The 13889-nt window shown below is 34.1% G+C and overlaps 1 protein-coding gene across 1 annotated transcript; it reads right to left on the reverse strand.

Moving 5' to 3' along the window:
• Positions 1-8925: 8925 nt before the first annotated feature.
• On the reverse strand, positions 8926-12102 carry LOC145090790 (cucumisin-like). The gene is made up of 10 exons (XM_079028861.1): positions 12010-12102; positions 11786-11880; positions 11542-11633; positions 11178-11418; positions 10581-11091; positions 10399-10496; positions 10069-10290; positions 9838-9949; positions 9546-9759; positions 8926-9449 (listed from the first exon to the last, which is right to left on the reverse strand). The coding sequence occupies exons 1-10, from the start codon at positions 12100-12102 to the stop codon at positions 8926-8928; spliced, it is 2202 nt and encodes a 733-aa protein (XP_078884987.1).
• Positions 12103-13889: the final 1787 nt, after the last annotated feature.

The raw sequence follows: 13889 nt of genomic DNA on the forward strand, positions 1-13889 counted from the left end.
TTCTTCCTAGGATGACAAACTTTTCTTCCTACCCTATAATGAACACATTAAATGGATGTTGGAGAAACGGTGGACGCCATATGTATAAATAGAGGCTTCATCTCTAGTTGTAAAGCATCCCAAACACAAAGAGTTCAAACATAACAATTAGAGTGAGCGTTTTACTGAAAATGAGTTGGTTTTTTATAATAGTTGAGTGTGAGAGTTGCTCATCCTATTATAAATCTATTATTGTGTTGAATAAGAGAGTTTTCTAGTCCCAACAGAGTATCTATAGATCTGCCTTGGTAAGAATTAACCCATATTTTTAGAAATGTAGAAAATCGAGTTTATGTCGTAATGGACTAGTCACCCCTAAAATTGACATTTGGATTGTGGTAACAAGCTTGATTGATAATGGTATGCAACTATCTTTTTAATTAATATAATTGCATATTATGCATTAATTTATAATCTTTTATTACAAAAACTCTAAAAATGTGTATACTTTAGAACCAAAATATATAAAATTCAAAAACGGAAATTACATATTCAAAAACTAAAATATATAAAATTCTCTAAGTATCTAAGTCAAACATTTACATATATTAAAGTTTCAAGGTTATAAGGTTGGTGGGTTGTTTCTTCCTGTCATGTTTCAAATGCATTTCGTTAAACATTTTCTCGATCTCTTATCTTTTGACCTCAATTTATGCTCATTTTGGTATCAGTTCTTGTTGTTTGGCATCACTATTCTATTAGCGTCATACCTTAAAGCGAGGTGGTTGAGTTGCTATATTGTTTTTTAAAAACCACTATATATTTTCGTTATGAGATCATATTGTAGTTGTCAACCTTAATTTGCATTAAAGCAAGAAGAATGACATGAAGCTGAACTCATGGAAAGGGAAGTTGCACTTAGACGTAATAACAAATTTTCAAATGTCTTAAAATCAATTTCATTTACGTACTAAGGACAAGTATATTATTTTATCAAGTTGACAAACATTTGGAGTTGTTTTCGGTTCATGAAAAGAATCATTTGAAGTGATAACTAATCGTCCTTGTTCTAATTATTTCAACTTTTAACATCTATATTGTTTTTTTAACTATATGTGCCTATCATTTTTTCTTTGTTCTAGACTTTTCAGTGTCTATTAATTACTATGAATGTAAAAGTCTAACTTGTTTCTTTAATGATCGAGGTTATATTCTCTTGAAATGTGAGAAGACATATGAGATATAATATGAGCATTCAGTAAAACAAAAGGGATTCACATAAAGAAATTAGCGAAGGAAAATATTAATCGTTGTTAGAGAGGGATCTCCCACAAAAATGATTGCAGATTTCTAAGCACATCGAGACCAAGTAGCGACGTATAGTTGTCTATCCTAAATTTTACATTATTAGTGATTGAATAATCGCAAAATTTATAATTCTCAAAGACTATATTTCTAAAGGAATAATATATTCTTTAAAGGTTAATGCCATAAAAATCATAAGTTTAACGTTTTTTTTTTTATCAAAAAGAAATTAATCTTTTTTGTTTTCATCATTTTCCATTAGAGAAAAAGGAAAGTTTTAAATGGAAAGAGAAGGAAAGAAATGGAAGAGAATTGAGATGGAAATCTTTCCTTCTATTCCCTCGAACTCAATAACTCATCCACCCAAATTTGATTTAACCCATTTTAGTTTTTAGCCTTCGTCGGCAAATAGAAAATTTCTTTTCTGCGATTCCTTCATCTTCTATCTCCGCATGCATCGACTTCGCAGGTATCAACATCGATTCTTCAATGTCTCATCTTCTCGGACCATCTCAGGTACTAGTCGTCTGTTTTGGAAAATCCCTTTTCTTCTAATCTCGATCTCGATCTCGTTCCTCTTTCCAGGGTTCTAATTCCCCCCCCCCCCCCCCCCCCCCCCAAAAAAAAAAAAAAAAAAAAAAATCCCTAATTTTAATTTAGGTATCTATCGACATCTCCGTATCTCTGGACCTTTGTGTTTATTTGATTTTTTTCATGTCAAGTCCATAAATCGGTAGTAAATTGTCTTGGGTAATTTGTTTTTTTTTTCCTAAATATTCATGTAGGTTTTGTTCATCCAACCGGATTGAAGTTTAGTAAATTTGCAAGCTTCAGCAATTTATCTATGAATAGGTTTTGATTCGCCAAGATTGTGGATAGGGATGAAAATTGGTCCAAACCCGGACCGGATGGACCCGGACCCGGAAAACGAGATTTTATAGAACTGGAAACCGGACCGGTATATAGAAACCGGTTCCGGATAGAGTGGGTCTAGAACCGGAAAACCCGGAAACATGAAAGTGGATAGGCTGGAATCGGATAAAGTGACTTTAAAACCGAAAAACCTGGAAAAACCGGAATTTTTTGGTAATTACTTACTACTTAGTGGGTTGAACTTTGAAAATTTTCATATTGATATCCTGATTTTGGGGGATTGTAACTCATTGAATACGAAACCAAAATTAACAAAATTATAGTCTAAAATCATGTACAAACTCTAAAACACTATGGACAAACCTGCATGTCAATCCAACTTTAAACGAATGAGATATGCTTGTGTTAATATTTTCACATAATACAAAGTACAAAAACAAATAGTTGAAAAGTTGAAAATTTTCAGTTTTGATATCCCGACTTTGGAGGACTATAAATAATTGAATATTAAACCAATCCAACTTCAAATGAATTAGATATGTATGTTTTAAAACTTTCACCGAATACAAAAAAACTGAAAAACTAAAAACTTCCAACTTTGATATCTCGACTTTAGAGGACTGTAAGTCAATGAATATAAAACTAAAAATGACAAATTTATAGTCTAAAATCATGTACAAACTCTAAACTACATGTTGGAAAAAATCGTATGTCAATTGGAATTGAAACGAATAAGATATGCATCTTTTAAACGTTTCACAAAAACTGGTTCCGACCCTAAAAGTGGTTCCGGTTCCAAAAACCAGTTCCGGTTTTTAGACCTGGTTTACCCGGACCCGATGGACCCAAACCCGGATTACCCGGAACCCGGATAAAGCAAATTTTTAAACCCGGAACCGGACCCGGTTCTACATATTCCGGTTCTAACGGTTTCGGTTCCGGTCCGATTTTTCGGTTCTAAATCTTATCCTTAATTGTGGACGAATCATCCAACATAACTAAATAAGGGTGCTAGAACCTGACAATTCTTTATCCTTATTAAATTTAACCCATATAAAGGAATATGGCCGGTCCTGAGGATTCAAATGCCTAGGACAAGTCGGAAAAAAAGGCCCTTCGGCCTTAACGTGTAAAGAATTAAATTACATAAACTATTTTTTTAAACTACGATAAACTTTATAGCAATAAACATAGAAAATCAATGTATTTTAATGAGTAATCACATATCGTAATAGCTAACCGACGACCCGTGAAGCTCTTCTAGCATTGTAGATAACAAATTTGTTGATCAACTCTACGTAGTCATACTATCTAGGATTTCGTTCCCGATAGATATTATTGCCAAACCGCTAAGTCTTTCTTAGGTCATTGTGGAGCGTAAGTAAGATTTCAAAAACTTCAACTTCGAAAAACTCTTTTCTACAGATGCACCATTACTGGAATAGTCAACAATTTTCTATATGCAATGCATGCATTTGGGAAATAATCAAGTTCTTTAAAAAACGTCAAAATATCTATTGGGTTGCTAAATTCATTAGTTTCCAATGTCTCAAATAATTTCAACTCCGTATAAAGTTGTTCGGCATCAATATCCTATCTTTTTCAAACTTGAGTGTTTTTTAAGACGATGGCAATACGACTTAAGATCTTTATCTTCAATTCCCCTCAATTATATGGAAATAAAAAAACCAAATACTTTATCATACTCTTTGGATTGTTCAAATCTTGTCTCAAGAGAAGAAATAGATTGGTCAACAATGTATAAGAAATAATTGATTCTAAAATTATCTTCGGCGGTAAATGAAACTTCTTCGCTACTTGAACTCTCATCAAACATTTTTTTCCTTGGAATCAAACACTTTTATGGAAATACTGGATCAACATCCATTTCAATGACAATCTTCTTAGCTTCATCAATCGCTTTTGACACTACAAAAAAATGCTAATTAGTGACCAAAACAAAATGGTCACTAACAATAGAAGGAATCGTCACTAAACCATTTAGTGACCAAAATTCCGGTCGTCACTTTTCGTCACTATAGGTCCGTCATAAAACCGATTTAGTGACAAAAATATACAAGTAGTCACTAAATAGTGAATAAAATATTTTTGGTCACTAAATCAGTGACGACCCGTTTCGTCACTAAATATTGTCACTAATCAATGAAAGTTGTCAATATTGTGTCCTATTAGTGACCATAAAAAGTCGACACTATGTTAGTCAATTAGTGACCATACAACGTCGCCACTAATTTATACGATTAGTGACCATAAAAAGTTGTCACCATGTTATTCAATTAGTGACCATACAAAGTCGTCACTGGTTTATCCACTTGGTGACCATAAAAAATCGTCACTGATTTTTGTTGCTATTTTTGTATTTAACTCATTTAAGTAGCTAGTCAATGGTAAAATATACTATGATTCATTTATAAAAATAAACAAAAATTATTCTCAAATTTAAACAAACACTGTCTAAATTATCATGTATGTATACATCATCACATACTCAACAAATCCTTAATACAACTTTTCAGCAAATTTTCCAGTTTTTTCCTGCAATAATTGTCTTTACATTCTCATTATCCTTTCAGCAATCTGGATGAAATAGTATTTCAATACATTAATCTATTACTCCTTCTAGTGATGCCCAAACAAAAATGTTATCTCAATCTGCAATACATGTATGAGATTTCAGTTAACAAAATTCACTGTTTTTTACTTGACAAAAATCTATCAGTCAAAGAAACTTACGGTAGTCAAATCTTCATTAGAGCCCTTACTCTAGAAAAGCCACCATCTGTTACCCAGTGAATTTCACATTCATAATTAGAACTAACCCCATTACTTACTTCATTCCTTATAACCAAATCATTATAAAGAAAGTTCTCACTTAATATAAAACTTAAAAGACAAATGAAACTCACAATTGATTAATCAATATAAAAAAGCTAAAAAATTTAGTGTTTTTTATGTTGATACCTGTAATGCGAACCATGGGTTCTGTTATCAGGCATAACAACTGCATGTTTTTGGCACCAATATTTGATGGAAATTTACGAAAAGAGCCAAATCAAGAACATTAATAATAATAAAAAAAATTCAATCAACAATGATATTTAATTATTTAAAAAAAATGGAATGTTCGAACCATACTATAAGATAAAAAATCTTACTTGAACACATTTACCATTAGAAGATCCTCTTGCAAGAATGTATAAACCAGACAACAAGAAAATTAAATATATCATCACATATGACATTCACATTTCACAATATCCTGGCCGATCAAAAAATTTAATCAATCAACTCTTAAAAGTAGAACTACTTACATATTCGAGTGTGTATAGAAGAATATTTTGCATATAATCACAAGGATACGCAATCGATGTACAAAATTGAAAGAAAATAACAAGTTGCTCTTATTTATTTCTAATCTTTATGATGTTTTTTCATGTACAAGACGACTAAAAACGCTTAAAAATAACAAGTTTTAAATGCATATAACCACAAAGGTACATGACAGAAATACAAAAATAAAGGTAAGTAACAAATTACTTTTTGTTTATAATCCTAATCTTTATAGTATTTTTTCATGTAAAAGACATGCAAGATAGCTTCAACTATTAAAGAAACATAGTTAAAAAGGCAAACAATGTAACTACAGATCTAACCTCAGGTACCTTGAAATATCCCAAAAATACGACCCGAAAATTTCATTTTTAATATAACCAAAAATCATAAAAACTGTGTATCACATAACAAAACCATACGCTGCGTATCTCAAACCATACTAAAATACTGTGAGAAAAGCTGTGTCACAACTGTATCAAACATATCTAAGAAACTGAATCAACTCCCAGGACAAAACTGAAGCTGTGGTGTGTGCGATGCCATCATCCCGAGCTCTTCCCTTTATTTGCGGAAGTACCTGAAACCAAAAACTGAAATCGTAAGCACGAAGCTTAGTGATCTCCCTTAGCTCGATTAACATGTAAAGATTCTATCTTTACGTGTCCATAAGCATCCATGAAGATTATAAGGCCCAAAATGCATGATAAAGGCTAGATCTAAGGTTCTCATGGAAAGCAACTTCAAAAAGGCAATAGATCCGGGCTCTACAACTCCTAAATGAACAGATCTAGGGATATCTCGACCTATTAAGGCATCCATACAACTATAAGGTTGGAAAACACATCAAACTAGCCCTAGAAGTGTTCTAATGGAGGTTTAAAGCATAAAACAGAAGGAATCCGAGAATACCTCAATGAACTCTGATTTTGACCTTGGATCTTTGCTCTACACCTCTTCTCTTTGGTTCTTTCTTCTTTTTCTTCTTCAAACCTTCAAGATTCCACACAAAAACACTTTAATCAAGCAAGGGATGGATTAGGGTTTCTCACAGCTCTCTCTGAGGGTGAAGGAGGAGAGTTTGGGGCATAACATTGCTTAAATAGTAAGCAAACCCAGGGATTTAGGGTTTCTTCCTGGCAGGCAGACTCGCCGAGTCCCGAATACGGACTCGCCGAGTCGCCGACTTACACGTGCTCGAAATCCCGTCCCTACTCGACGAGTCGGGCTATAGACTCGCCGAGTCCCTCTTGAAAACTTCTAAATAAATATCATGGAAACAACATACCAGAGAAGGGTCGTTACATACCTGTAAAGTATTTGTAATCTTTCCCAATATTCTTCACAATGTTATCAAGAAGGTATAGTGATCGCAACTTTTAATCACTTAGACCCTAAAAATATTTTCCATGCCAGCAAGTCAAAAAAAAATCACTCCCAAATCACATAATTTTAGCTGATAAGAGTGTGAATTAACTTGAAAAAGCAAAAATGTTGTTCACATATTAATATATTAGTAACAAGATCAATGTTAATAAGTGAGTATCTTAAGCTTACCAATTTTTTTTGGCTTACAATCATGATGGCATACACTAATGGCATTATAAATATAGTCAAGTGAATGACAAATTTAAATAAATAAAATTTAAAATGAGATTAAGTTAATCAATTTACTGTTCAAAAAGAAGAGAAAGATTAGTAAGTGCTCACCTTATATGTATACAATTGTACATATAACATTGGCATGTGTTGATTCATCCTATCACAATGCATTGATATCCTGTAGAATGTTGAAGGCACAACCGACACAATGCATTCAGATACACCTCAATAAGCTTATGTTAGCAAATCAAAGAGTTTAGGATAGATTCACCGACCTCTTGAGACACATGAGCCTAATTTCCAGTAAAGTGAATCCATCGAGCAACAATTGAAATCAGACACAGCATATTTATGCAGCTAGACTTGAAATCAAACACACTTAGAGCACTATTATATGATCATACATAGATTTATGCGATGATAATTGCTTGGAAATCAATATAACACAAAGTAGTATTGTATTACAATAAAATCAGAAACAGAAACATAAATAGAGCTTACGTGAGATCGCGGTCGTCGGCTTGATGAGGGAGGCCGACGGAGGTCGATCGTGGTCGCCGACTCGATGTTGGAGGCTGACGGAGGTTTTTCTGACAATGGATGCATGCAACGATCGACTTATCGATGAAGCCAGTTGTGGTTGGTTTTACAACGTCGTCTTGATTCGTGCCTGACCGAGAGGGAAATTTGCGATGAATTTGAAAAATTGGTTCAAATCGACGATCGAATGTCTGCACGTAACCCTAGTAAAAGAATTAAACATTGGCACATGGATTTAGGGGAAACACAAAGTTAACTTTTTGAAAAGTTATATAAAACACCCTCATCTTTGAATTTATTGATAAAAAGACTTGTTGGTTATACATTTCTAATAAAATACATGGTAATATTCAACTAAATTCAACTCTCAAAACATAAGTATTTTAAATGAAATATAATATTTTTGTTTAATTTTCTAGTGACCACTATATTTGGTCATTAATGTTACAATGGTGTGACCATTAATTTTGGTCACTAAGTTTGTAGATGAGTGACCATTATTTTTTAGTCACTAATATTTGTTATGATATTAAATATAATTTTAATTTAGTTTTATAGTTTAGTGACCAGTGAGTGACGACTATAATGGTATTGGTCACTAAATTTGTAGCATTACCAAAATTCAGTGACGACTTAATATATGGTCACTAAGACCAAATTTTAGGTCGTCACTAAAAAATGGTCACTAATAAGCAGTTTTCTTGTAGTGTGAAAAACCAGTTTCTCTAATAACTTGCAAACTTTATGTTGTTGTGGAGTAAAAATGAGGCCTTTTGCTGTCCAATAAACCGAAGTATTAGACAGAAATAGGGGCCTAATTACAATTACTGTGGGTCGATACATAGGTCAAATTGCGGACAAAAGAGAGCTGAAACAATATGAGAACTTCCTTATTTCTTGAAAGCTAAAAACGTACAGCAACAATGAAAGGGAAAATGGGTACACTACTACAACTTCTTTACTACATTACTAAGACATCAAACAAAAGCCAGACCCTTACATCATGATATAGATGATAACCCATAGTAGAAAGTCAAAGATGGCATAGAGCAAAAAATAACGTTGCTGATTTCAGTAAGTTTAAATCATCACAAAAACATTCTTAATGCATATTCCTTTCATTGAAAAAAAAATACAATCTTGATCCTTCAATACAATATCAGGATTTTTGATACATCAAATATAAAAAAAAAAAAAAAAATTGATACCTAGGTGACCAAATGTCAATAGGAGGTAATTATTTGACCAAAACAAATCAATGAAATAAAGTGTCATTTAGGAGGAAAGAAACGCAACAATGGGGCTCGTAACCTTGTGAACTCCATCACTCCAAACCAACGAACCCGAAAGCGTCTTTGACCCAATTGTGGCGCCAACTGTGACCACAAAAGATTGCGTCTCCCCCACTGATTTGAACGATAGACTGATCGGGTCAACCTTGACCGAAAGCCCTGATGGTGCAATCATACTAGCCTGGTACGTCGATTCTGCTGCACCCACGTTAGTAACCGTCCTGTTAAAGGTCCGGACGATGCTGCCTGATTGTGGAGCCGAGAGAGCGAAAGAAGGATAGTTCAGGTCCCACACGGTTGCGTTACTGGCCGCCGAGCAAGCACTAGCGTCGCCGGTCACAATTTTCAAAGTTGTGGCGTTGTAACCTTGCCCACATAAAAATGAAACGAAATCTGATTCTCCGGCGTCATACACCAAACCTGGATCGGTGGCCTTTAATGGGTCGATATGTCCAGAACCATATGCAAATTCAGCGTCTAGGTTTTTGATTGGACTCATCGTTGCAGCTGCCACAAAAATTAAAACCGTTCATCAATTCGTTTAAATACATGAATGTCATAAACTTTCTAGGGTTTTAGGTTTTATATAATGTATAATCATACCTGTTGTCATAAGGGCCGACTTTATCGCAGCAGGAGACCATGTGGGGTGGAAGGATTTAACATAAGCAGCAGCACCAGAGGCGTGAGGGCAAGACATGGAAGTTCCGGAGATGATACTGTAAGGGACAACACGGGTGTCACCTTCTTCTCCGGTCACAGTTGTACCCATTGACCATGCAGCTAAAATGTCCACCCCAGGTGCGGTTAAATCCGGCTACAAAAAGGTTACTTAAAATATTGTCATCGGAAATCATATATTTATTTCCTTTTGAATCATATATATACTACGTACCTTGAGAAGGTCTAGAGTGATTAGGTTGGGGCCTCTTGATGAGAAGGAAACCACAGTTGGAGCTGCTTTGTCCACAGGTTCATAGGACTTGAGGATACTTGCACTTGGTGTCCTACCAAACACAATAACAAAAAAAAAAAGGTTCAAAATGGATCCCACGCTTGTAATTAATTAATATGTGGATTGACAAATGGGTTAATAATATAATGTTAATTAGGTAGCTAGACTTACGTGGTGGAGTTTAAGTAACTTAGAACTGAATTGCCATCTTTGCCGCTCAAATATGTGGTTGGTAAAACGAAAGAGAAGGCCAGATCATCGTAGCCGAAATCACCTTCGATCACTACACCGCTTGCACCTGAGAGCAACGCATTCTCTGGTCCATCAAAATCCTCACAAACCACAATCTTGTCCTTCACCAAAGTTGGGTCCAAGGAATCTTCTTCGCAGTATCTGCATTTAAATTTCATATATACGTTGCTCATGAATATTATTCTAGATTGTATATATATCTTCGATCGCCTCGATTTTAATTGATCGAAAATTAGATTTTCTTATTACCTAGAATCGTCTGATGTAAATCCCTTTTTGGTATTCGGCACTGATCCCCCATAAACTATTGGATGAATTGCACCATCGAATGTGTTTACAGTTGGCCCCTACACAACAACATTTAGTTAGAATCATATGTATCAACAGTATAAAAGTGAAAAAAAAAAAAAAAAAAAAAGTTGAATTGTCACCTCATAAGTTGCATTGTTACCCAACACAATCTGAGTTAAGAACTTCCGATCGATGCTGCTAGCGGCAACAGACAACGACCATGGTGAAAGATTAGTAATTGATCCAGCTCCAGGACCGTCGTTTCCGGCGGAATTGGAAGTAAGAATTCCATTCTTCATGGAATGAAAAGCTCCAATGGCGATGGTATCCTCAAAATATTGTAAAGGGAAAGAGCCTCCAACGGAAAGAGAAATGATATCAACTCCATCAGCAATCGCATCATCAAAAGCCGCCAAGATATCGGCATCTGAACAACCACCCGTCCAACAGATCTTGTAGACTGCTATACGTGCGGATGGAACACCGCCTCTAGCCGTCCCTTTGCCTAGACCTAACATGCTCGCGTTGTTCACTGCACGTCCTGCTGCAGTGGATGCCGTATGTGTGCCATGGCCCTCAGTGTCTCTTGCTGACAGCTCCTCATCTCCAGCACTCCCGTCGGTGTTGTAGTATTTTGCTCCGATCAATTTGCTGACATTAATTAATATAACGCCACAATCATAAGAACTAATTAACTAGAAGCATATAAATATAAAGTGAATTTATTAATTAATTACTTGTTGCAGGTGAAATTTTTTGAAGCGCATGATCCCTTCCATTTGGCTGGTGGAGCACCAAATCCGTCGTCCTTGAAACTGTCCGACTCCGGCCAGGCGCCGGTGTCTAGCATACCTACGATGACGTCGCTTTCAAGAGGTGCCCTTTTGACATCTTGAGGGAAGCCCATGAAGTCCCATGATCTGGTCGTGTGAAGTTTCTTGTTTTGGCTTGGGAACACAGACACCACTCCCTCCATTTCTGCATGCAAAAGAATGTACGGCTATTATAAATATTTAATCATACTTTTTACGTAATTAGGGAGATGCCATGTACATGTATTAATCTAATAATTTAATTAATTGGTCAACAAAATCCACTCACGAGCTAATTGGTTTTTTTCATCTTCGGTTAGCTTGGCAACGAAGCCATTAAAGCTCCTTTTGTAGCTATGGAGTAACGATTTTGATGCCCGGCTGCATGAAAACCATCAAGACGTAAGTAACAATTATAAGCCAAATTAATTAATTATACAAGAAATTAATTATAAAATCTTTAAAGCTCAATGTCGCCATAGAAGGAGCTTTAAAACCATCACATATATATACTAAAAATTAAAATAATCAACCTGCCAATAACTTGTTGTAGCATGTTTGAATGGACTGCTGCCACGGAGAAATCAGTCTTAGTCTTAGGAAGGTCACCCATGTACACAATGTAGGTCTGCAACAACATATAAAACAATTATTTATGCTGAAATTTTCCAAATATGCATGCATAAAATGATATAAACTATATAAAACTAGATATTGAATTGATTGTTTAAACTGTGTTTTTAAACGAAAGAAATGCCTTGAGATCATTGGAATCAGCTGCTTGAGTGTAGCTAAAGATGAGAGAATATGTGACAGTGAGTAAGAAGAGCAGCCATAATGGAGACGACATTGACACTGACTTGATTGATTTGAAGATGATTATGCAGATAATAACTAATTAGAGTGGTTTGTATGTATATATAGCGAACTCGACCTCATTGGTTTCTCAAAAATAATTCAATGTTGTTAAAATCGTCGGACGTTGTACAAATGCCGGCTTCAGGCGAGGTAGACAATGTTAAATTTAGAATATGCACGTTATCATCCGTTTCTCTTTGGATTTAAATTGTTATATATAATTTAATTAAGATTTTTTTTTTTTTTTTTTTTTAATTTAGATGAAATACATCTTCACCTTCCATCCAAAACTCTAAAAAAATCATGACCGTCACCATCCTTGCAAATATTTTTACTGAATTTTTCTAAAATCATTAATTTATCCAACTTAAATATTAGAGCTGGGTATCTATAGCAAACCAGGCCATACTACAGAAAATACTCACACCAACTAAAAATTAATCAAAAATATAATTAATTATATGTATTCTATCTATCATTCAATTCGCAATAACAAATCTTCAAAAAAGAAAATTACTTATACCCTACCTCTGTTTTTTCCAATTAAGTTATCCCAGTGGTGATATATCATCGATTCATTAAATATTGGAATTCGAAAATATTCCCGTTAACTCAAAGTTTGGGAAACTTATTGAACCCTACTCCCATGGCTATTTGGTTCCAAATCCTAACATATAGTATGTCATATTCAGTCACTGTCGAGCAAACATAAAATTCAAGATCAAGACCCAAAATATCCAAGATCAAAGATCCAAAATATCCATTTTTATGAAGAATGATACTTTTAATGTTCAACTTTATTAATGTCTTTTTCCTTTTTTAAATTGGATTTATCTTTAGGTCTTAGCTACATATCTCCAACTCATCCCCAAAGTCTATTTATTCATTCATTTCTTTCTCCATTCTTCTCCAACCCTACCCCACTTTCACATCCATTTTTGGAGATATCAATAGTATCCCCCCATATATTGAGAAATACTATTCATATCTCTAAAAATAAAGGTAAAGTTTGGTTGTCAATTTTAGTCTCTCATTTTTATTTTATTTTATCTACTAATTATAATTTAAATGCAATATTTAATATTTATAATATCATGTTATATACTAATTTATATTAATTAATCATAAATATAGAGTTTAATTAGTAGCGGGGGTGTATTTGATAATATATATAAGTTATAAAAATAGAATATTCTAGAATATACTTTTTGGGGTAAAAAATATGGTAGAAAATAGAATAGGATTGGAGATGAAGCACTATTTACTCCATTTATGAGGAAAAATAGAGATGGGTTAAAGATGGTCTTAAGCCATAGGTTGTATACTCATTTTGTGGTTAGGTGGGGCCCGAAACAACACACGGAACCGTAGGTGTGGTGATGATGAAACTCTCTCTCTCTCTCTTTTATTTTTGAAAGTAACAATCAAAAATTATATATATATATATATATATATATATATATATATATATATAAACTATTTATCAATCTACAAATACCAACCAATTTTAACCTTCAATCTCACACCATCTTTTATCTTTTTTATTTACTTTTACAGCAAAATGGATTCCAATAACCTCATCCAAAAATTCGATCGAAGAAAATATATTGCTTTTAATTCAAGCATGTCAATTAGAAATATTTTCCTTTCAATTGGTTGAGTTTATGGTACCCCACTTGATGCCTATTGACCCTTTAGATTTTGAATATCAAAATCTTCAACAATACTACTGTAACATCCCGAAATATCAAGAGTAGAGTTGAAGGGCTAAAAGAGTAA

The sequence above is a fragment of the Lactuca serriola genome, chromosome 2 (genome assembly GCF_051521515.1).
Source record: "Lactuca serriola cultivar US96UC23 chromosome 2, Lser_US96UC23_V15, whole genome shotgun sequence".
NCBI classification, from domain to species: domain Eukaryota; kingdom Viridiplantae; phylum Streptophyta; class Magnoliopsida; order Asterales; family Asteraceae; genus Lactuca; species Lactuca serriola.

Coding starts and splice junctions, on each gene's coding strand:
- LOC145090790 (XM_079028861.1), bottom strand. CDS start 12,102: ATGTCGTCTCCATTATGGCTGCTCTTCTTACTCACTGTCACATATTCT. Junction 9,950..10,068: donor AGTTACTTAAACTCCACCAC/GTAAGTCTAGCT, acceptor TGTGTTTGGTAG/GACACCAAGTGCAAGTATCC. Junction 9,450..9,545: donor GTCGGCCCTTATGACAACAG/GTATGATTATAC, acceptor TTTTTGTGGCAG/CTGCAACGATGAGTCCAATC.